At 42.8% G+C, this 22,680-nt stretch overlaps 1 protein-coding gene across 2 annotated transcripts; it reads right to left on the reverse strand.

Annotated features, from left to right (window-relative positions):
• Positions 1 to 536: 536 nt before the first annotated feature.
• pih1d1 (PIH1 domain containing 1) lies at positions 537 to 15,080 on the reverse strand. 2 transcript variants are annotated; one of them, XM_020486219.2, is made up of 11 exons: positions 14,953 to 15,080; positions 13,108 to 13,191; positions 8,618 to 8,678; positions 8,336 to 8,524; positions 2,682 to 2,743; positions 2,515 to 2,596; positions 2,236 to 2,332; positions 2,027 to 2,059; positions 1,808 to 1,886; positions 804 to 947; positions 537 to 688 (listed from the first exon to the last, which is right to left on the reverse strand). In XM_020486219.2, exons 2-11 carry the CDS (start codon positions 13,186 to 13,188, stop codon positions 653 to 655), a joined length of 864 nt encoding a protein of 287 aa, XP_020341808.1. In that variant the 5' UTR covers positions 13,189 to 13,191; positions 14,953 to 15,080; the 3' UTR covers positions 537 to 652. The 2 variants fall into 2 exon arrangements, with proteins under 2 accessions (XP_020341808.1, XP_020341807.1); XM_020486218.2 differs by having other exon boundaries at positions 13,108 to 13,196; positions 14,953 to 15,077.
• Between the last annotated feature and the right edge of the window lie 7,600 nt (positions 15,081 to 22,680).

Here is a 22,680-nt window from a genome sequence, read left to right on the forward strand (position 1 = left end):
GCAGTGTGTGTGTGTGTGTAGGGCAGAGGGCCATGGGCGGATTAGGAGAGAACTTTGGGAGAAAGACAACCGCCTACTGGGATTAAGAGAACGAGGGAATGACCTCACTGAACAAAAGAGGGGCAGGTGGCGAGAGAGACAGAGACAGAGACACACAGAGAATGAAAGCGGAGAGAGAGAAAGGGGAGACAAAAGAGGGATGGATGAGAGGAGCATACCAGGGCCAGAAATAAATGGCCAGAAATAGGTGGGATGAGTATTTTCTTCCATCCCTTTCCACGAATAGGGTCTTCCGTTCATAGAGGGACTCCCGGAAACAAGTAGTAAAAAAAAGAGTAACACCCATACTAAAGAGACGGTTGAATGGGGTATTGTTGGAATATATGTCGACTAACTGCAAGAGTGTTTGAAGGATTGTTATGGCTAAATATGACTGGTGTGATAATGAGAATGCATGGCTAATGTTTCGTGTGATAACTCTTCATTTATCAAAGACGAACTGAAGTGATGTGAACATAAGCGCTCACAGACGGTGATTAAAAATAACAGTTTTATTTTCATATAACTTGATTATGCCATTCTTAGTGCAAATTTAGACAAAATAAAAAGACCTAGCTAACAAAAACGGACAGATATCTGACATTCAGCTTCTTCATGAAGACACCACTGGCATTGTCACCGTGAGAATCTGTGGAGAGAGAAAGGGGAGGCGGAGAGAGCGAGAGAGGAGAACAAAGAGTGTCAATATCAGACACCGTGTGTCAGTGAATAGCTGTACTGTGTTTTAGAATGTGTGTGTGTACCTGTGTGTTGGTGTTGTACTGTGCTACGCTGCCCTCCTGGTCAATGAAGAAGGGAATGAAACAGTCCAGATGAAAGAGGGAGGGCCGGGCATTCAGGACAAGCCTGTCCTCCCCAAGGTCCAGAACGAGGGAGAGAGAGGAGGCCTGGAAAGAGAAGGGAGGGAGTGAAGGAGAGAGGACAAGGGAAACGTTGCTGGCTTACGTGTTAATGTCATAATAAGCACCCAAAGGTAATCAGTAAAAAAAACTCTGGGTCCTATTAAAATCACTGCCACGTATGTTGATTAGATAATTATTTTTAAAAAGGTGTGTTGGTGCTGGGCTGGAACAAAACCCAGCACATCCTGTGGGTCCCCAGGACCAGCTAAGAAGAACACTGGCATAGAGTATAGGGAGGGAGTGAGGAAGCAGTTTAACACGTTGAGAATATGAAATTAAGAATGGGTTTACAATAGTATATAGATTATAGATCTATGGGTGAGGAAACGGTTTGAGTATAAGTGGTGAAGGAATGGGTTTAGGACCTAGTCTATAGGGCAGGGGTGTCGAAACTGTATAAATGATCATGATAAAATATGGCTTGCGAGGGGGTATAATCCAGGCCCCGGGTTAAATAAAAAACAAACTCAATATACTTTAAAATGACTAAATAATGGACCTACATTCATACAGTTTCTCGACTGTGTCCAGCTCGCTAATAAATCACTAAATAGTCAGAGAGCATCGAAAATTCCCCAAAAACATGATTAGTTTTTTTTCCACCTTTATTTAACCAGGTAGGCTAGTTGTTCTCATTTGCAACTGCGACCTGGTTTGCAACTGCGACCAATGGATAGAGGACTATTCGTTGCAAATTTTGACTGTGAAGAAATAACAGATTTTTAGTGCGGCCCTCCGAATGCAGCCCCTAGGGCCAAATGACTGACACCCCTGCTATAGGGGAAGAAGTTAAACACAGAGTATAGGGAGAGAGAGATGTGTTTAGGACTGGGCTTGTCTCTCACCACTCCAGGCAGCTGTATCTCGGCTATCAGAAACTCTGGATCACCTACAGGGGGCTCCACCAGCAGACAGAACTCTGGCCTGGAGATGGATGGAGAGAAGAGACGAGAGGGAGAGAGAGGTGGGTTAGCGCAAGAGAGTGAGAAAGAAGGAGAAAATTAATATGTTCCAGTTTGGTATGTGACAATCAAATCCACAGCGGACAACTCAGACAGACCTACCGTTTGGCTGGTTCTGGCGCTGTGCGAGTATCCCTGTGGAGAGAGAGAGAGGAGATTGAACTCCTCCACATACAGACTGTAGTTAACTCTACACCATCCTCTAGTGGTGAATTAATGATAACAGATGTGAGTTGTGTGGTGTGTGTGTCTGAGAGAGAGTGAGGGTACAAAAAAAAAGAAAGAGAAAGAAAGAAAGAGCAAAAACATACTTGGGTTCTATTTCCTGAATCACAGGTTTGCTCTTAGTGCGGATATTTTGTTCGTTCACAGAGCCCAGAAACTTCCTGTTCTTCAGAACCTTCCAGTCTGGGAGGGAAGGAGAGAAAAACACAGGATGTAAGGTGAAACAGATGGATATTACCTCATCTGGAGCAGAACACACAGAACATGGGTCTGATTAATGCTCGCACACTCACTCACACATACGAAACAAAAAAACTAATCCATATTGAAGCTTACACGTACACTGAAGATACAGGCATACATACCTCGGCTGAGCTCCAGGTTGTATTTGTTCTCCAGCCCCTCCAATGACACAGCGATCAGAAACTGCTGGAATAGAGGATCCTTCTACAAACACACAGACAGAAGTTACACACACACCCCTGCAAACACACACACCCCTGCAAACAAACACACACACACACACACACACCTGGCATTTCTGGAAGAACTCTTCACTGATGACCACGTCGTAGGCTGTGCAGCCTTGGGAGTCTGTGGGCACAGGACAGAACCAAGTCACTATTTCTCGAGTCACAAGCAAGTCTTGAGATCCGAGTCTCAAGTCGAGTCCCAAGTAGAACATGTAATCTCTCGAGTCAAGCCCAAGTCATGCATTCTATGAGTTAGTCAAGTCACATGTAAGTCAAGCAAATAAATGATCTATACATGCAATGACTGAAAATCTTTGATTAGCCTATGTAATTGTAAAATAGAGACCGTGGAGCGGTGGTAGGGGAATGAAATCAGCAGAAGGCAGGTTGACGTGCTCAGAGTGTATATTATTTACAGGTCTTGGTGATCCAATGGTAAAAACGCCATATCATACAAAATATACAACTCGATTGACCAAATATACACGGTCAAAAAAGATTGCTTCTGTATCAGGCGCGACCTGTCCTATCTGAACGGACACAGGTAGAGGGTAAGACTCCCCTTGAGAAACCAAATCGAATCTGTCTAACAGGAGCTCAAACAGGTACAGTGCCTTCAGAAATTATTCACACCCCTTGCCTTTTTCTACATTTTGTTGTGTTACAAGGTGGGATTAAAATGGATTTAACTGTAATTTTTTGTCAACGATGTACACACACAAAAATATATATATACAGTGCCTTGCGAAAGTATTCGGCCCCCTTGAACTTTGCGACCTTTTGCCACATTTCAGGCTTCAAACAAAGATATAAAACTGTATTTTTTTGTAAAGAATCAACAACAAGTGGGACACAATCATGAAGTGGAACGACATTTATTGGATATTTCAAACTTTTTTAACAAACAAAAACTGAAAAATTGGGTGTGCAAAATTATTCAGCCCTCTTAAGTTAATACTTTGTAGCGCCACCTTTTGCTGCGATTACAGCTGTAAGTCGCTTGGGGTATGTCTCTATCAGTTTTGCACATCGAGAGACCGACATTTTTTCCCATTCCTCCTTGCAAAACAGCTCGAGCTCAGTGAGGTTGGATGGAGAGCATTTGTGAACAGCAGTTTTCAGTTCTTTCCACAGATTCTCGATTGGATTCAGGTCTGGACTTTGACTTGGCCATTCTAACACCTAGATATGTTTATTTTTGAACCATTCCATTGTAGATTTTGCTTTATGTTTTGGATCATTGTCTTGTTGGAAGACAAATCTCCGTCCCAGTCTCAGGTCTTTTGCAGACTCCATCAGGTTTTCTTCCAGAATGGTCCTGTATTTGGCTCCATCCATCTTCCCATCAATTTTAACCATCATCTTCTTCTTCTTGCCACTCTTCCATAAAGGCCAGATTTGTGCAATATACGACTGATTGTTGTCCTATGGACAGAGTCTCCCACCTCAGCTGTAGATCTCTGCAGTTCATCCAGAGTGATCATGGGCCTCTTGGCTGCATCTCTGATCAGTCTTCTCCTTGTATGAGCTGAAAGTTTAGAGGGATGGCCAGGTCTTGGTAGATTTGCAGTGGTCTGATACTCCTTCCATTTCAATATTATCGCTTGCACAGTGCTCCTTGGGATGTTTAAAGCTTGGGAAATCTTTTTGTATCCAAATCCGGCTTTAAACTTCTTCACAACAGTATCTCGGACCTGCCTGGTGTGTTCCTTGTCCTTCATGATGCTCTCTGCGCTTTTAACGGACCTCTGAGACTATCACAGTGCAGGTGCATTTATACGGAGACTTGATTACACACAGGTGGATTGTATTTATCATCATTAGTCATTTAGGTCAACATTGGATCATTCAGAGATCCTCACTGAACTTCTGGAGAGTTTGATGCACTGAAAGTAAAGGGGCTGAATAATTTTGCACGCCCAATTTTTCAGTTTTTGATTTGTTAAAAAAGTTTGAAATATCCAATAAATGTCATTCCACTTCATGATTGTGTCCCACTTGTTGTCGATTCTTCACAAAAAAAAATACAGTTTTATATCTTTATGTTTGAAGCCTGAAATGTGGCAAAAGGTCGCAAAGTTCAAGGGGGCCGAATACTTTCGCAAGGCACTGTATATCTATCTTGATTACATAAGTAGTCAACCCCCAAGTCAATACATGTTACAATCACCTATGGCAGCGATTACAGCTTTGAGTCTTTCTGTCGCTAAGAGCTTTGCACACCTGGATTATACAATATTTGCACATTATTATTTTAAAAATTCTTCAAGCTTTGTTAAATTGGTTGTTGATCGTTGCTAGACAGCCATTTTCAAGTCTTGCTATAGATTTTCAAGACGATTTAATTCAAAACGTTAATTAGGCCAAAAACAACCCAATTCCTTGCCGATGACAAGCATACCCATAACATGATGCAGCCACCACCATGCTTGAAAATATGAAGAGTGGTACTCATTGATGTGTTTTGTTGGATTTGCCCCAACATAACACTTTGCATTCAGGATATAAAGTTCATTTCTTTGCTACATTTTTTTCAGTTTCACATTAGTGCATTATTGCAAACAGGATGCATTTTTTTGAACATTTTTATTCTGTACAGGCTTCTTTCTGTTCACTGTCATTTAGATTATTATTGTGGAGTAACTATGATGTTGTTGATCCATCCTCAGTTTTCCCCCATCCATCCTTAAACAAACGTCTTAAAATACCTGATATCGCTTGCCCAGAAACCCCGAGGGCCCCAGACAACAATGTTGTAAGTTTGTTAGGGCGAGCTTAGGGCCGGATCCATTTGATATTAAGTTTGTTGCAGACAGGCCATGCATAGCCAATTAGAAGTATAAGATATTTATTTTTAAAATTAGGATCCCGATGACCCGATGAGGCCAAAATTTTCAGCTGCCCCTTTAAGGGCAGAAGGTTACCGTGGCAATGAGGGGCACTCGAGTCATCAGTGAAAGTATGCCTGTGAGATTCTGACTAGCAACAGTTTAAGTAAATTCATAACTTGGAAAACAACCTAAGTAATGTACACTGCTCAAAAATATAAAGGAAACACTAAAATAACACATCCTAGATCTGAATGAATGAAATATTCTTATTAAAAACGTTTTTTCTTTACATAGTTGAATGTGCTGACAACAAAATCACACAAAAATTATCAATGGAAATCAAATTTATCAACCCATGGAGGTCTGGATTTGGAGTCACACTCAAAATTTAAGTGGAAAACCACACTACAGGCTGATCCAACTTAGATGTAATATCCTTAAAACAAAATGAGGCTCAGTAGTGTGTGTGGCCTCCACGTGCCTGTATGACCTCCCTACAACGCCTGGGCATGCTCCTGATGACAGGACAACTCCTGGACAGTCTGTGGTGGATGGAGCGAGACATGATGTCCCAGATGTGCTCAATTGGATTCAGGTCTGGGGAACGGGCGGGCCAGGCCATAGCATCAATGCCTTCCTCTTGCAGGAACTGCTGACACACTCCAGCCACGAGGTCTTGCATTAGGAGGAACCCAGGGCAAACCGCACCAGCATATGGTCTCACAAGGGGTCTGAGGATCTCATCTCGGTACCTAATGGCGGTCAGGCTACCTCTGGCGAGCACATGGAGGGCTGTGCGGCCCCCCAAAGAAATGCCACCCCACACCATGACTGACCCACCGCCAAACCGGTCATGCTGGAGGATGTTGCAGGCAGCAGAACGTTCTCCACGGCGTCTCCAGACTCTGTCACGTCTGTCACATGTGCTCAGTGTGAACCTGCCTTCATCTGTGAAGAGCACAGGGCGCCAGTGGCGAATTTGCCAATCTTGGTGTTCTTTGGCAAATGCCAAACGTCCTGCACGGTGTTGGGCTGTAAGCACAACCCCCACCTGTGGACGTCGGGCCCTCATACCACCCTCATGGAGTCTGTTTCTGACCGTTTGAGCAGACACATGCACATTTGTGGCCTGCTGGAGGTCATTTTGCAGGGCTCTGGCAGTGCTCCTCCTGCTCCTCCTTAAACAAAGGCGGAGGTAGCGCTCCTGCTGCTGGGTTGTTGCCCTCCTACGGCCTCCTCCACGTCTCCTGATGTACTGGCCTGTCTCCTGGTAGCGCCTCCATGCTCTGGACACTACGCTGACAGACACAGCAAACCTTCTTGCCACAGCTCGCATTGATGTGCCATCCTGGATGAGCTGCACTACCTGAGCCACTTGTGTGGGTTGTAGACTCCGTCTCATGCTACCACTAGAGTGAAAGCCAGCATTCAAAAGTGACCAAAACATCAGCCAGGAAGCATAGGAACTGAGAAGTGGTCTGTTGTCACCACCTGCAGAACCACTCCTTTATTGGGGGTGTCTTGCTAATTGCCTATAATTTCCACCTGTTGTCTATTCCATTTGCACAACATCATGTGAAATTTATTGTCAATCAGTGTTGCTTCCTAAGTGGACAGTTTGATTTCAAAGAAGTGTGATTGACTTGGAGTTACATTGTGTTGTTTAAGTGTTCCCTTTATTTTTTTGAGCAGTGTATTATTGGACAATGTCTCACTTTAGTAGACTTTCAAGTAAATTAGGCCAACTTTTATTCCTGTGCACAGCGCTTCTAAAAATGTATCTTCAGCACCTCAATCACGGTGCGCACAGCTCCCCTGCCAGGTAGTGTGTTGCTGCAGTGGGATATATTGTAGGATTCGTAGTTCTTGTGTGATTATCTACCAACTATGAAACAAAATGACAGAAAAACTTTGAAAACAGCTACCGCAGCATTTATTTTGCTATACTGTACAAAGTGTAGTTGATTGAACACCCCCGATTTAGGGTAAAGGTTTGGGGGGGGTGAAAAAACGAATGGTTGGGAAGAACTGCTCCGGTACAAGTACACACTTCAGGGATAAGTGAAGCGGGTTGAAGGAGAGTATTAAACAAGGAGAGGAATTCATGCAGGAATATTGGGATACATGGCTGCGTTCCAATTCTCTACTGTTCTCCAGAAGTGTGCACTCCTTCCCTCCCTCTCTTGCTTTGAAAAGTAAGCATGGCTGGAGATGGTTTCCACCATATTCCTCACACCAGTCCATTCTTAAATCCAAGAGGAGCAGTGTACGAGTGCACACCGAGAGAAGCGTAGAGAATCAGCGCACGTCTACAACTGACACTTAGTTCCTTCAGAAAGTATTCATACTCCTTGGCTTATTCCACATTTTGCTGTGTTACAGCCTGAATTCAAAATTGATTAAATATGTTTTTTTCTCTCACCCACCTACACACAATACACTATAATGACTAAGTGAAAACATGTTTTTCGATATTTTTCCTAATTTGTTGAAAATGAAATACAGAAATATCTGCACCACCCGCATCCCTACTTCCGCCGCCGTCTCTGGCTACAGTTATGCTATCCCTTTTGCAATCCCTTTAGCTTTGCTAGCTAGCAGGCTAGCTACAGAGGTTAGCTGACTAGCTCCATTAGTTAGCTAATGCTATCAAAATTATTGTATTATTAGCGATTTTTTCCTATTCCATCGTTTGCAGAATGCATACTGGCATTTGAACATAGCACGGGAAAAGTGAATCCAGACACCATGTGGACCAGGTGGACACATGTACTGTAAATGTAGGTGTAGATGCACAATCTGTTCGGAACTCCATGATCAGAATGTAAAAACTGCATTAACTGTCAAGTCAAGACATCCTCAGAAAGTAGCCATTCACTCACTGTTGTCCACCTCTGTGTGGGCCTCTCCGATGCTCATGGGCACTCTGTATCCTGTGGGGTCTTCTGATTCTAGGAGCTCCACTAGTGCCTCCCTGGAGAGGGGGGGTGGGGGCGGGACGGCAGCAGACTGGCAGATGTTGACAAATACCTTCTGTTTATCAGGCAGGGTGAAAGTCTTCACACACAGACCTACGGATTCAACAAACACATAGCTGTTGTTTATGTGTGTGTGTGTGTGTGTGTGTGTGTGTGTGTGTGTGTGTGTGCCAAAGGGAGACTGACCAGGCTGTGGCCGGATGACTCTAGAATCACGAGGATTTTCACTTTGCATTTTTCCCATTGTCTAAAAGAGAGAGAGAGTAAGATGAGCAAGAGAGAAAAAGAGAGAGAAGGAAATTGATTCAATGCCAGGCACATTCTCAGTAGAGATTTATAACAGCTCTTAGCTTTGCATTGCAGAGGCAGTTGCAGTCAGATGCATACTTTGGATTTGCATCAAATTCGTGAAGATTGCTTGGCAGAAATGGTATCAGAAGAGGAATATTAATATTTTCTTGCACACATATCCAGATGATGCCGTGCACCATTTTGCGCAATGACACTGTAGGTTTGATCAGGGCTTAAGGTTGAGGATGGATAGATGCATGCAGGGATAAATGTTTACACAGTTGACTTTTGAACAGATAACTGGATTGACTATTGAACTGAAAATTGGATTGGGAGCAGGATTATGTTCCAGGGATATGTGTATGATGCTAAAACTACAAAATTATGTTTTTCTCATTTCAAGAGCTACAGCTTAATTACAAAATCTTCATCCTTCCTACGCTCATGGTTGAATAACAATTAAAATGGCCACAAATTCATTTAACCTAGGCCCTCATATCCAGCTTCATTGAGAGCCAAAGCCAAAGTTATAATCTTGATAGAAGCTGTCAAAACAACATCATAAATGGCAATATATACAGTCAGTGCCATCAGAAAGTATTCACATCCCTTGACTTTTTCCAAATTTTAAATGAATCAAAAGCTGAAATATCTTGAGTCAATAAGTATTCGATCCCTTTGTTATGGCAAGCCTAAATAAGTGCAATAATAGTGTTTAACATGACTACCTCATCTCTGTACCCCACACACAATTATCTGTAAGGTCCCTCAGTTGAGCAGTGCATTTCAAACAGAGATTCAATCCAATGCCTAGCAAAGAAGAGCACCTATTGGGAGATGGGTAAAAACAAGAAAAAAAGAGAATACATTGAATATTCCTTTGAGCATCGTGAAGTTATTAATTACACTTTGGATGGTGTATCACTACACCCAGTCACTACAAAGATACAGGCTTACTTTCTAACTCAGTTGCCGGAGAGGAAGGAAACCACTCAGGGATTTCACCATGAGGTCAATGGTGACTTTAAAACATTTACACAATTGAATGGCTGTGATAGGAGACAACTGGGGATGGATATACAACGTTGTAGTTACTCCACAATACTAACCTAAATGACAATGAAAAGAAGAAAGCCTGTACAGAATAAAAATGTGTTATGGGTATGCTTGTCATTGGCAAGGACGATGGAGTTTTTTTTACAATAAAAAGAAACGGAAAAGAGCTAAGCACAGGCTAAATCCTAGAGGAAAACCTTCAGTCTTCGGGGTGGCAGGGTAGCCTAGTGGTTAGAGCGTTGGTCTAGTAACCGGAAGGTTGTAAGTTCAAATCCCCGAGCTGACAAGGTACAAATCTGTCGTTCTGCCCCTGAACAGGCAGTTAACCCACTGTTCCTAGGCCGTCATTGAAAATAAGAATTTGTTCTTAACTGACTTGCCTAGTTAAATAAAGGTAAAAAAAAAAAAACATTTAAGTCTGCTTTCCAACAGAATTCACCTTTCAGCAGGACAATTTTTGTATTTTTTATTTTATTAAAATAACCTAAAACACAAGGACAAATATACACTGGAGTTGCTTACCAAGATGACATTGGATGTTCCCGAGTGGCCTGGTTAGTTAAATCTATGGAAAGACTTAAATGGCTGTCTAGCACTGATCAACAACCAACTTCGCAGAGCTTGAAGAATTTTTTAAGACTAATGTGCAAATATTGTACAATCAGGGTGTGTGTCGCTCTTAGAAGACTTACCCAGAAAGACTAAATGCTGTAATTGCTGCTGAAGGTGATTCAAACGTGTATTGACACAGAGGGTTGAATACTTACAGTTGAACTCAGACGTTTACATACACCTTAGCCAAACACATTTAAACTCCATTTTCACAATTTCTGACATTTAATTATAGTAAGAATTCCCTGTCTTAGGTCAGTTAGGATCACCACTTTATTTAAAAAATATGAAATGTCAGAATAATAGTTGAGAGAATTATTTATTTCAGCTTTTATTTCTTTCATCACATTCCCAGTGGGTCAGAAGTTTACACACACTCAATTAGTATTTGGTAGCATTGATTTTAATTGTTTAACTTAGGTCAAACATTTTGGGAAGCTTTCCACAATAAGTTGGGTGAATTTTGGCCAATTCCTCCTGACAGAGCTGGTGTAACCGAGTCACGTTTGTAGGCTTCCTTGCTCGCACACGCTTTTTCATTTCTAACCCACAAATATTCTATAGGATTGAGGTCAGGGCTTTGTGATGGCCACTCCAATATCTTAACTTTAATGCCATTTTGGCACAACTTTGGAAGTATGCTTGGGGTCATTGTCCATTTGGAAGACCCATTTGCGACCTTGCTGAGCGGCCTTTCAGGTTATGTCGATATAGGACTCGTTTTACTGTGGATATAGATAGTTTTGAACCGGTTTCCTCCAGCATCTTCACAAGGTCCTTTGCTGTTGTTCTGGGATTGATTTGCACTTTTCGCACCAAAGTACATTTATCTCTAGGAGACAGAACGGGTCTCCTTCCTGAGCAGTATGACGGCTGCGTGGTCCCATGGCGTTTATACTTCCGTACTATTGTTTGTACAAACGTGGTACCTTCAGGAATTTGGAAATTGCTCCCAAGGATGAACCAGACTTGTGGAGGTCTACAATTTGTTTTCTGAGGTCTTGGCTGATTTCTTTTGATTTTCCCATGATGTCAAGCAAAGAGGCACTGAGTTTGAATGTAGGCTTTGAAATACATCCATAGGTACACCTCCAATTGACTCAAATGATGTCAATTAGCCTATCAGAAGCTTCTAAAGCCATGATATAATTTCCTGGAATTTTCCAAGCTGGTTTAAAGGCACAGTCAACTTAGTGTATGTAAACTTCTGACCCACTGGAATTGAAAGTGAAATAATCTGTCTGTTAACAATTGTTGGAAAAAGTACTTGTGTCATGCACAATGTAGATGTCCTAACTGACTTGCCAAAACTATAGTTTGTTAATTTAACAAGAAATTTGTGGAGTGGTTGAAAAACAAGTTTTAATTACGCCAACATACGTGCACATAAACTTCCGACTTCAACTATATATAATATATATATATGTTTTAAATACAGTGGGGCAAAAAAGGATTTAGCCAGCCACCAATTGTGCAAGTTCTCCCACTTAAAAATGAGAGAGGCCTGTACATTTTCATCACAGGTACACTTCAACTATGACAGACAAAATGAGGGAAAAAAATCCAGAAAATCACATTGTAGAATTTTTATGCAAATGATGGTGGAAAATAAGTATTTGGTCAATAACAAAAGTTTATCTCAATACTTTGTTATATACCCTTTGTTGGCAATGACAGAGGTCAAATGTTTTCTGTAAGTCTTCACAAGGTTTCCACACACTGTTGCTGGTATTTTGGCCCATTCCTCCATGCAGATCTCCTCTAGAGCAGTGATGTTTTGGGGCTGTTGCTGGGCAACACAGACTTTCAACTCCCTCCAAAGATTTTCTATGGGGTTGAGATCTGGAGACTGGCTAAGCCACTCCAGGACCTTGTGATCATTTTGACCCCACGGGGTGAGATCTTGCATGGAGCCCCAGATCGAGGGATATTATCAGTGGTCTTGTATGTCTTCCATTTCCTAATAATTGCTCCCACAGTTTCTTCAAACCAAGCTGCTTACCTATTGCAGATTCAGTCTTCCCAGCCTGGTGCAGGTCTACAATTTTGTTTCTGGTGTCCTTTGACAGCTCTTTGATCTTGGCCATAGTGGAGTTTGGAGTGTGACTGTTTAAGATTGTGGACAGGTGTCTTTTATACTGATAACAAGTTCAAACAGGTGCCATTAATACAGGTAACGAGTGGAGGACAGAGGAGCCTCTCAAATAAGAAGTTACAGGTCTGTGAGAGCCAGAAATCTTGCTTGTTTGTAGGTGACCAAATATGTATTTTCCACCATAATTTGCAAATAAATTCATAAAAAATCCTACAATGTGATTTTCTGGATTTTTTTCCCTCATTGTCTGTCATAGTTGAAGTGTACCTATGATGAAAATTACAGGCCTCTCATCTTTTTAAGTGGGAGAACTTGCACAATTGGTGGCTGACTAAATACTTTTTTTGCCCCACTGTAAATGTTTGACATTTTCTTCCACTTTTTTGTATTTTGTGTAGATCGTTGACAAAAAAAAAATACAATTAAACATTTTAATCCTATTTTGTAACACAACAAAATGTGGAAAAAGTCAAGGGGTGAGAATACTTTCTGAAGGCACTGTAGGCCAGAGTCAAATGGGCATACCCAATGTGTATGCCCACTTGGCAGCAATTGGATGTCAATGGTGTTCATCTTTAATAAAGTGCACACTTCAAATTTCTTTTAACACAATCATCCAAACCTGTATTAAAAGCTGTTGGTAGAGCTCCTCTTGCTGCTGCAGTTCCATTTCCGAGCTCAGGAGAGACGAATCTGCCTCCATCTTCTGTTCTACAAAAGAAAGAGCAAGAGATTCATCTGGAAGAATCTTCACCAGATCCCAAAGGCTAGATCTTAGGTCCAAACACTGATACTAAAAGATATGGCATTATATGTACTCTCTGCTATCGCATTGTAAGCAGTACTGGAACGCCAAGTCTACATGTACATAGTACTTCAATTAATCACCTTACCAAAACTACAAGCACTTATTACCTCAATCAATCACCCCAACTACCTCGTACCCCATTACACTGACCCAGAACCGGTACTCCTTGTATATAACCTATATATAGCCTTCACTGGAACTAAGGGACCTAGCCCGAACCATGAAAAACAGCCCCAGACCATTATTCCTCCTCCACCAAACTTTACAGATCGCACTATGCATTGGGGCAGGTAGCGTTCCCCTGCCACCTGCCAAACCCAGAGTCGTCCGTCGGACTGCCAGATGGTGAAGCGTGATTCATCAATCCAGGGAACGCGATTCCACTGCTCCAGAGTCCAATGGCGGCGAGCTTTACAACACTCCAGCCAACACTTGGCATTGTCGAATGGTGATCTTAGGCTTGTGTTCGGATGTGATACAGCCTGTAATCGAACCAGGGACTGTAGTGACGCCTCTTGCACTGAGATGCAGTGCCTTAGACCGCTGTGCCACACGGGTTAACATCGTAATTACAAATGTTTTGTCCTACCTATGGTATACGGTCTGATATACCACGGCTTTCAGCCAATCAGCACTCAGAGGTCGAACCACTCCGTTTATAATTAAGCAGTAAGGCCCGAGGGGGTGTGGTATATGGCCAATATACCACTGCTAAGGGCTGTTCCAATACACGAATCAACGCGGAGTGCCTGGATACAGCTCTTAGCGGTGTCACATTGGCAATAAACGACAAACACCTGAGGTGCGTTATTGTTGTTATAAACTGGTTACCAACGTAATTACTGTAGAGAAGTAAAAATACATGTTTTGTCATACCCAGTCTGATATACCACAGCTTTCAGCCAATCAGCATTCAGGGCTCGAACCACCCAGTTTATGCTTCAGAATGCATTGTTTTGAATTATAAATGACCCAACCGAAACCGGGTGGGCGGTTTGTCACCTTAGACTCCTAAGCTCAAAAAGTTTTCGTCATGAGTTCATTTGAATTGGAAGTGTCTGAAGCTTTACCATACATGAATTAGACCAATTCAGCCACTTATGGAAACACAACATCACTATCACGTCTATAAATTCTCATTATAAACTGGGTGGTTCGAGCCCTGAATGCTGATTGGCTGACAGCCGTGGTATACCACAGGTATGACAAAACTGCTCTAACTACGTTGGTAACCAGTTTATAATAGCAATAAGGAACCTCTGGGGTTTGTGGTACATTGCAAATATACCTGGGCTAAGAGCTGTGTCCAGGCACTCCGCGTTGCGTTGTGGAATGAACAGTCCTTGGCAGTGGTAAATTGGCCATATACCACACCCACTCGGGCCTTGTTGCTCAAATATTTGTGTGCGTGCACAGTCTTTTCAGAAATTGCGCGAGCAGATTACTATAACATTAACGCAACCGTTATAAATGAGGACCACAGGAGAGCGTTGCTAGGGACAAGTTAGCAATGTACGTTAGCTAGCTAGCCCAGCTAGCATTAGCTAGCTATGTAACAGCTGTCGAACAAAAAGTATTTAAACGTCAGTATATACACATGTGTGTGAACACTAAGAAATGCATTCGGGTTATTTCGCTTTCAATGAGGATAACACGTACCTTATTTCACGTCCTGCTTGATTTCAGCAGCTAGCTACAACTTCTTCTTCGGTGGGGTTTATCGGCGGTTGGCATCCAACGTTATGATGCATTACCGCCACCTACTGTACTGGAGTGTGGGCCAGAGACAGGGACAAACTAAATCCTACCTGTCAGCCCCGTTGCTCTTAAAAAAATATAAAATATTTTAGAATATATCTAATGACGTTCTCCTCAATATATTCTAAACTAATTTCCTGTATCCCCTTCTCCCTCATACTAGATTTCAGACTCTCTCTCTTTCCCTCTGATACTGCCCACACTGTAGCAATACATGCTCCACGGTCTCTCTGCCATGGTGGCAAAGTAAATACAATATAGCAAGTAAAACACTGGAATGGTAGATTTGCAATGGAAGAATGTGCAAAGTAGAAATAAAAATAATGGGGTGCAAAGGAGCAAATAAATAAATTAAATACAGTAGGGAAAGAGGTAGTTGTTTGGGCTAAATTATAGGTGGGCTATGTACAGGTGCAGTAATCTGTGAGCTGCTCTGACAGTTGGTACTTAAAGCTAGTGAGGGAGATAAGTGTTTCCAGTTTCAGAGATTTTTGTAGTTCGTTCCAGTCATTGGCAGCAGAGAACTGGAAGGAGAGGCGGCCAAAGAAAGAATTGGTTTTGGGGGTGACTAGAGATATATACCTGCTGGAGCGTGTGCTACAGGTGGGATATGCTATGGTGACCAGCAAGCTGAGATAAGGGGGGACTTTACCTAGCAGGGTCTTGTAGATGACATGGAGCCAGTGGGTTTAGCGACGAGTATGAAGTGAGGGCCAGCCAACGAGAGCGTACAGGTCGCAATGGTGGGTAGTATATGGGGCTTTGGTGACAAAACGGATTGCACTGTGATAGACTGCATCCAATTTGTTGAGTAGGGTATTGGAGGCTATTTTGTAAATGACATCGCCAAAGTCGAGGATTGGTAGGATGGTCAGTTTTACAAGGGTATGTTTGGCAGCATGAGTGAAGGATGCTTTGTTGCGAAATAGGAAGCCAATTCTAGATTTAACTTTGGATTGGAGATGTTTGATATGGATCTGGAAGGAGAGTTTACAGTCTAACCAGACACCTAAGTATTTGTAGTTGTCCACGTATTCTAAGTCAGAGCCGTCCAGAGTAGTGATGTTGGACAGGCGGGCAGGTGCAGGTACCGATCGGTTGAAGAGCATGCATTTAGTTTTACTTGTATTTAAGAGCAATTGGAGGCCACGGACGGAGAGTTGTATGGTATTGAAGCTTGCCTGGAGGGTTGTTAACACAGTGTCCAAAGAAGGGCCAGAAGTATACAGAATGGTGTCGTCTGCGTAGAGGTGGATCAGAGACTCACCAGCAGCAAGAGCGACCTCATTGATGTATACAGAGAAGAGAGTCGGTCCAAGAATTGAACCCTGTGGCACCCCCATAGAGACTGCCAGAGGTCCGGACAGCAGACCCTCCGATTTGACACACTGAACTCTATCAGAGAAGTAGTTGTTGAACCAGGCGAGGCAATCATTTGAGAAACCAAGGCTGTCGAGTCTGCCGATGAGGATGTGGTGATTGACAGAGTTGAAAGCCTTGGCCAGATCAATGAATACGGCTGCCCAGTAATGTTTCTTATCGATGGCGGTTAAGATATTGTTTAGGACCTTGAGCGTGGCTGAGGTGCACCCATGTCCAGCTCTGAAACCAGATTGCATAGCAGAGAAGGTATGGTGAGATTCGAAATGGTCAGTAATCTGTTTGTTGACTTGGCTTTCGAAGACCTTAGAAAGGCATGGTAGGATAGATATAGGTCTGTAGCAGTTTGGGTCAAGAGTGTTCCCCCCTTTGAAGAGGGGGATGACCGCAGCTGCTTTCCAATCTTTGGGAATCTCAGATGACACGAAAGAGAGGTTGAACAGGCTAGTAATAGGGGTGGCAACAATTTCGGCAGATAATTTTAGAACGAAAGGGTCCAGATTGTCTAGCCCGGCTGATTTGTAGGGGTCCAGATTTTGCAGCTCTTTCAGAACATCAGCTGAACGGATTTGGGAGAAGGAGAAATGGCGAAGGCTTGGGCGAGTTGCTGTGGGGGGTGCAGTGCTGTTGACCGGGGTAGGAGTAGCCAGGTGGAAAGCATGGCCAGCCGTAGAAAAATGCTTATTGAAATTCTCAATTATGGTGGATTTATCAGTGGTGACAGTGTTTCCTATCTTCAGTGCAGTGGGCAGCTGGGAGGAGGTGTTCTTATTCTCCATGGACTTTACAGTGTCCCAGAACTTTTTGAGTTAGTGTTGCAGGAAGCAAATTTCTGCTTGAAAAAGCTAGCCTTAGCTTTTCTAACTGCCTGTGTATAATGGTTTCTAGCTTCCCTGAACAGCTGCATATCACGGGGGCTGTTCGATGCTAATGCAGAACGCCATAGGATGTTTTTGTGTTGGTTAAGGGCAGTCAGGTCTGGGGAGAACCAAGGGCTAGATCTGTTCCTGGTTCAAAATTTCTTGAATGGGGCATGTTTATTTAAGATGGTTAGGAAGGCATTTAAAAAAATATCCAGGCATCCTCTACTGACGGGATGAGATCAATATCCTTCCAGGATACCCCGGCCAGGTCGATTAGAAAGGCCTGCTCGCTGAAGTGTTTCAGGGAGCGTTTGACAGTGATGAGTGGAGGTCGTTTGACCGCTGACCCATTACGGATGCAGGCAATGAGGCAGTGATCGCTGAGATCTTGGTTGAAGACAGCAGAGGTGTATTTAGAGGGCACGTTGGTTAGGATGATATCTATGAGGGTGCCTGTGTTTAAGGCTTTGGGGAGCTACCTGGTAGGTTCATTGATAATTTGTGTGAGATTGAGGGCATCAAGTTTAGATTGTAGGATGGCTGGGGTGTTAAGCATGTTCCAGTTTAGGTCGCCTAGCAGCACGAGCTCTGAAGATAGATGGGGGGCAATCAGTTCACATATGGTGTCCAGAGCACAGCTGGGGGAAGAGGGTGGTCTATAGCAGGCGGCAACGGTGAGAGACTTGTTTTTAGAGAGGTGGATTTTTAAAAGTAGAAGTTCAAATTGTTTGGGTACAGACCTGGATAGTAGGACAGAACTCTGCAGGTTATCTTTGCAGTAGATTGCAACACCGCCCCCTTTGGCAGTTCTATCTTGTCTGAAAATGTTGTAGTTTGGGATTAAAATTTCAGAATTTTTGGTGGTCTTCCTAAGCCAGGATTCAGACACAGCTAGAACATCCGGGTTGGTAGAGTGTGCTAAAGCAGTGAATAGAACACACTTAGGTAGGAGGCTTCTAATGTTAACATGCATGAAACCAAGGCTATTACGGTTACAGAAGTCGTCAAAAGAGAGCGCCTGGGGAATAGGAGTGGAGCTAGGCACTGCAGGGCCTGGATTCACCTCTACATCGCCAGAGGAACAGAGGAGGAGTAAAATAAGGGTACGGCTAAAAGCAATAAGAATTTGTCGTCTAGAATGTCTGGAACAGAGAGTAAAAGGAGGTTTCTGGGGGCGATAAAATAGCATCAAGGTATAATGTATAGACAAAGGTATGGTAGGATGTGAATGCAGTGTAGGTAAACCTAGGTATTGAGGGATGAAGAGAGAGATATTGTCTCTAGAAACATCATTGAAACCAGGAGATGTCATTGCATGTGTGGGTGGTGGAACTAATAGGTTGGATAAGGTATAGTGAGCAGGACTAGAGGCTCTACAGTGAAATAAGCCAATAAACACTAACCAGAACAGCATTGGACAAGGCATATTGACATTAAGGAGAGGCATGCTTAGTCGAGTGATCAAAAGGGTCCAGTGAGTAGAGAGGTTGGTTGGGGGTTACGGCGATTTAGACAGCTAGCCAGGCCATCGGTAGCAAGCTAGCATAGGATGGAGGTCTGTTATTAGCCACCTCTTGCGTTCCGTCAGTAGATTAGTGGGGTTCCGTGTGGTAGAGGGGATTAAAAGCCTGCCCTTAGTATCCCGGAAGTTTAGCGTTACAGCAAGATTGAGATTTAAAAGCAATGTTCCCACATTAGCAGAGACTGCATTCACAGTAAATGTTGTATATGTTGACTCAGTCTGAAATTACCTTAACATTTCTATTGTGCAATCTGTAACGCTTCAGTGATACAGATTGAATAGAGCTGCGAGGACAGATGCTGAGAGACGAGACGCAAATACAGGGAGTGAAGATTTAATGGATAAACGGACATATAACAAAACAAGAACAGCATCTGGACTGGGGGAACAAAACATTAATGCAGAAACAGGGAAGAAATTGAGGAAGTGACAGATATAGGGGAGATAATCAATAAAGTAATAGAGTCCAAGTGAGTCCAATGAAGTGCTGATGCGCGTAATGATGGTGACAGGTGTGCGTTAATGATGGGCCGCATTGTGCCCTCGAGTATCAGAGAGGAGGAGCAGGAGCAGGTGTGACAAGAGCCCTTAGTCGGTGAAATCTTACCCTGTAAGCAGACTATGGACAAGGTATGACAGCAATCAATCCTTTGTTTTTGTTTACCTAGACACTGTTTCAAATGCAAATGTTGTAACATTTGTTGCACAAATCCAATGCAAGTCAATGGGAACAAAATTAGCATTTTCAAGCTTCATCCAAATAATCCTTCCTAAAGTATATAAAAATGTATTTTGTTGCTCTTACTTAGAGATGATTTGGACATGAAGAACGAAGATGCTTATATTGTTCCCATTTGTGCCAGAAAGGCTAAAAAGTCAGGTAAATAAAATCAAAGCAATGACTGCTTACAGGGTAAAGAAACCAATATGTCCATTTGTAAAATGTTGCACTATCCCTATAATTAGATCGATTGGGGGTAAGGCCCTGCAATAGACTAGTGTCCTGTCCAGGAGGTGGTCTACTTGTACATCAAGCTGATTTACGATATATAATCTGGAGAGAGGGAAGGAGCCTACGGGCCATTTTGATTTGGACAAGCCCTACTTAATTACTTTACTTATAACTATGGTTAGCTCTCTATATAGATCCTGCAACTACCACCCACCCATTCACATAACATTGTTTTAGGGCTGGACACAAATTAAGCCTAGTATTCCCCATTCAAATGCTTTTTAGTCTAGGACTAGGCTTAATCTATGTCCGGGAAGCTGGCCCTTAATGTTTTGTATATTCCATATACAGTTGAAGTCAGAAGTATACATACACCTTAGCCAAACTCAGTTTTTCACAATTCCTAACTTTTAATCTTAGTAAAAATGATTTCCTATTTTGGGTCACTTAGGATCACCACTTTATTTTCAGAATGTGAAATGTCAGAATAGTAGTAGATAATGATTTATTTCAGCTTTTTTTTATTTCATCACATTCCCAGTGGGTCAGAAGTTTACATACACTCAATTAGTATTTGGGAGCATTGCCTTTAAATTGTTGAACTTGGGACAAACGTTTTGGGAAGCCTTCCATGAGCTTCCCACAATAAGTTGGGTGAATTTTGGCCCATTCCTCCTGACAGAGCTGGTGTAACTGAGTCAGGTTTGTAGGCCTCCTTGCTCGCACACGCTTTTTCATTTCTGCCCACAAATTCTCTATAGGATTGAGGTCAGGGCTTTGTGATGGCCACTCCAATATCTTGACTTTGTTGTTCTAAAGCCATTTTGCCACAACTTTGGAAGTATGTTTGGGGTCATTGTCCATTTGGAAGACCCATTCTCAACCAAGCTTCAACTTCCTGACTGATGTCTTGAGATGTTGCTTCAATATATCCACATAATCTTCCTCCCTCATGTTGCCATCTATTTTGTGTGCACCAGTCCCTCCTGCAGAAAAGCACCCCCACAACATGATGCTGCCACCCCCGTGCTTCACGGTTGGGACAGTGTTTTTCGGCTTGCAAGACTTCCCCTTTTTCTCCAAACATAATGATGGTCATTATGGCCAAACAGTTCTATTTTTATTTCATCAGACCAGAGGACATGTCTTCAAAATGTACAATCTTTGTCCCCATGTGCAGTTGCAAACCGTAGTCTGGCATCTTTAAGGCGGTTTTGGAGCAGTGGCTTCTTCCTTGCTGAGCGGCCATTCAGGTTATGTTGATATAGGACTTGTTTTAATGTGGATATAGATACTTTTGTACCCGTTTCCTCCAGCATCTTCACAAGGTCCTTTGCTGTTGTTCTGGGATTGATTTGCACTTTTCGCACCAAAGTACGTTCATCTCTAGGAGACAGAACTCGTCTCCTTCCTGAGCGGTATGATGGCTGCGTGGTCCCATGGTGTTTATACTTGCATACTATGATGTCAAGCAAAGATACTTGCGTAATATTGTTTGTACAGGTGAACGTGGTACCTTCGGGCATTTGGAAATTGGTCCCAAGGATGAACCAGACTTGTGGAGGTCTACAATTTGTTTTCTGAGGTCTTGGCTGATTTCTTTTGATTTTCCCATGATGTCAAGCAAAAAAGCACTGAGTTTGAAGGTAGGCCTTGAAATACATCCACAGGTTTTTATTTATTTACCTTTATTTAACCAGGTAGGCTAGTTGAGAACAGGTTCTCATTTGCAACTGCGACCTGGCCAAGATAAAGAATAGCAGTGTGAACAGACAACAACACAGAGTTACACATGGAGTAAACAATTAACAAGTCAATAGCACAGTAGGGAAAAAAAGAAAAAAAAAGAGAGTCTATATACATTGTGTACAAAAGGCATGAGGAGGTAGGCGAATAATTACAATTTTGCAGATTAACACTGGAGTGATAAATGATCAGATGGTCATGTACAGGTAGAGATATTGGTGTTCAAAAGAGCAGAAAAGTAAATAAATATAAACAGTATGGGGAAGAGGTAGGTAAAATTGCGTGGCTATTTACCGATAGACTATGTACAGCTGCAGCGATCGGTTAGCTGCTCAGATAGCAGATGTTTGAAGTTGGTGAGGGAGATAAAAGTCTCCAACTTCAGCGATTTTTGCAATTCGTTGCAGTCACAGGCAGCAGAGAACTGGAACGAAAGGCGGCCAAATGAGGTGTTGGCTTTAGGGATGATCAGTGAGATACACCTGCTGGAGCGCGTGCTACGGGTGGTTGTTGCCATCGTGACCAAGGCGGAGCTTTACATAGCATGGACTTGTAGATGACCTGGAGCCAGTGGGTCTGGCGACGAATATGTAGCGAGGGCCAGCCGACTAGAGCATACAGGTCGCAGTGGTGGGTGGTATAAGGTGCTTTAGTAACAAAACGGATGGCACTGTGATAAACTGTATCCAGTTTGCTGAGTAGAGTATTGGAAGCCATTTTGTAGATGACATCGCCGAAGTCGAGGATCGGTAGGATAGTCAGTTTTACTAGGGTAAGTTTGGCGGCGTGAGTGAAGGAGGCTTTGTTGCGGAATAGAAAGCCGACTCTAGATTTGATTTTAGATTGGAGATGTTTGATATGAGTCTGGAAGGAGAGTTTACAGTCTAGCCAGACACCTAGGTACTTATAGATGTCCACATATTCTAGGTCGGAACCATCCAGGGTGGTGATGCTAGTCGGGCGTGCGGGTGCAGGCAGCGAACGGTTGAAAAGCGGGGCGGGGGCGTATGCCTTATGGCCAACGTGACATGGTGTGATGAAAGAAACATACAGGAACTCAAATCCTTCTGTTCACCTGATTTAGAATTCCTCACAATCAAATGTAGACCGCATTATCTACCAAGAGAATTCTCTTCGATTATAATCACAGCCGTATATATCCCCCC

This window comes from Oncorhynchus kisutch, linkage group LG6 (assembly GCF_002021735.2).
Source record: "Oncorhynchus kisutch isolate 150728-3 linkage group LG6, Okis_V2, whole genome shotgun sequence".
Lineage (NCBI taxonomy): Eukaryota > Metazoa > Chordata > Actinopteri > Salmoniformes > Salmonidae > Oncorhynchus > Oncorhynchus kisutch.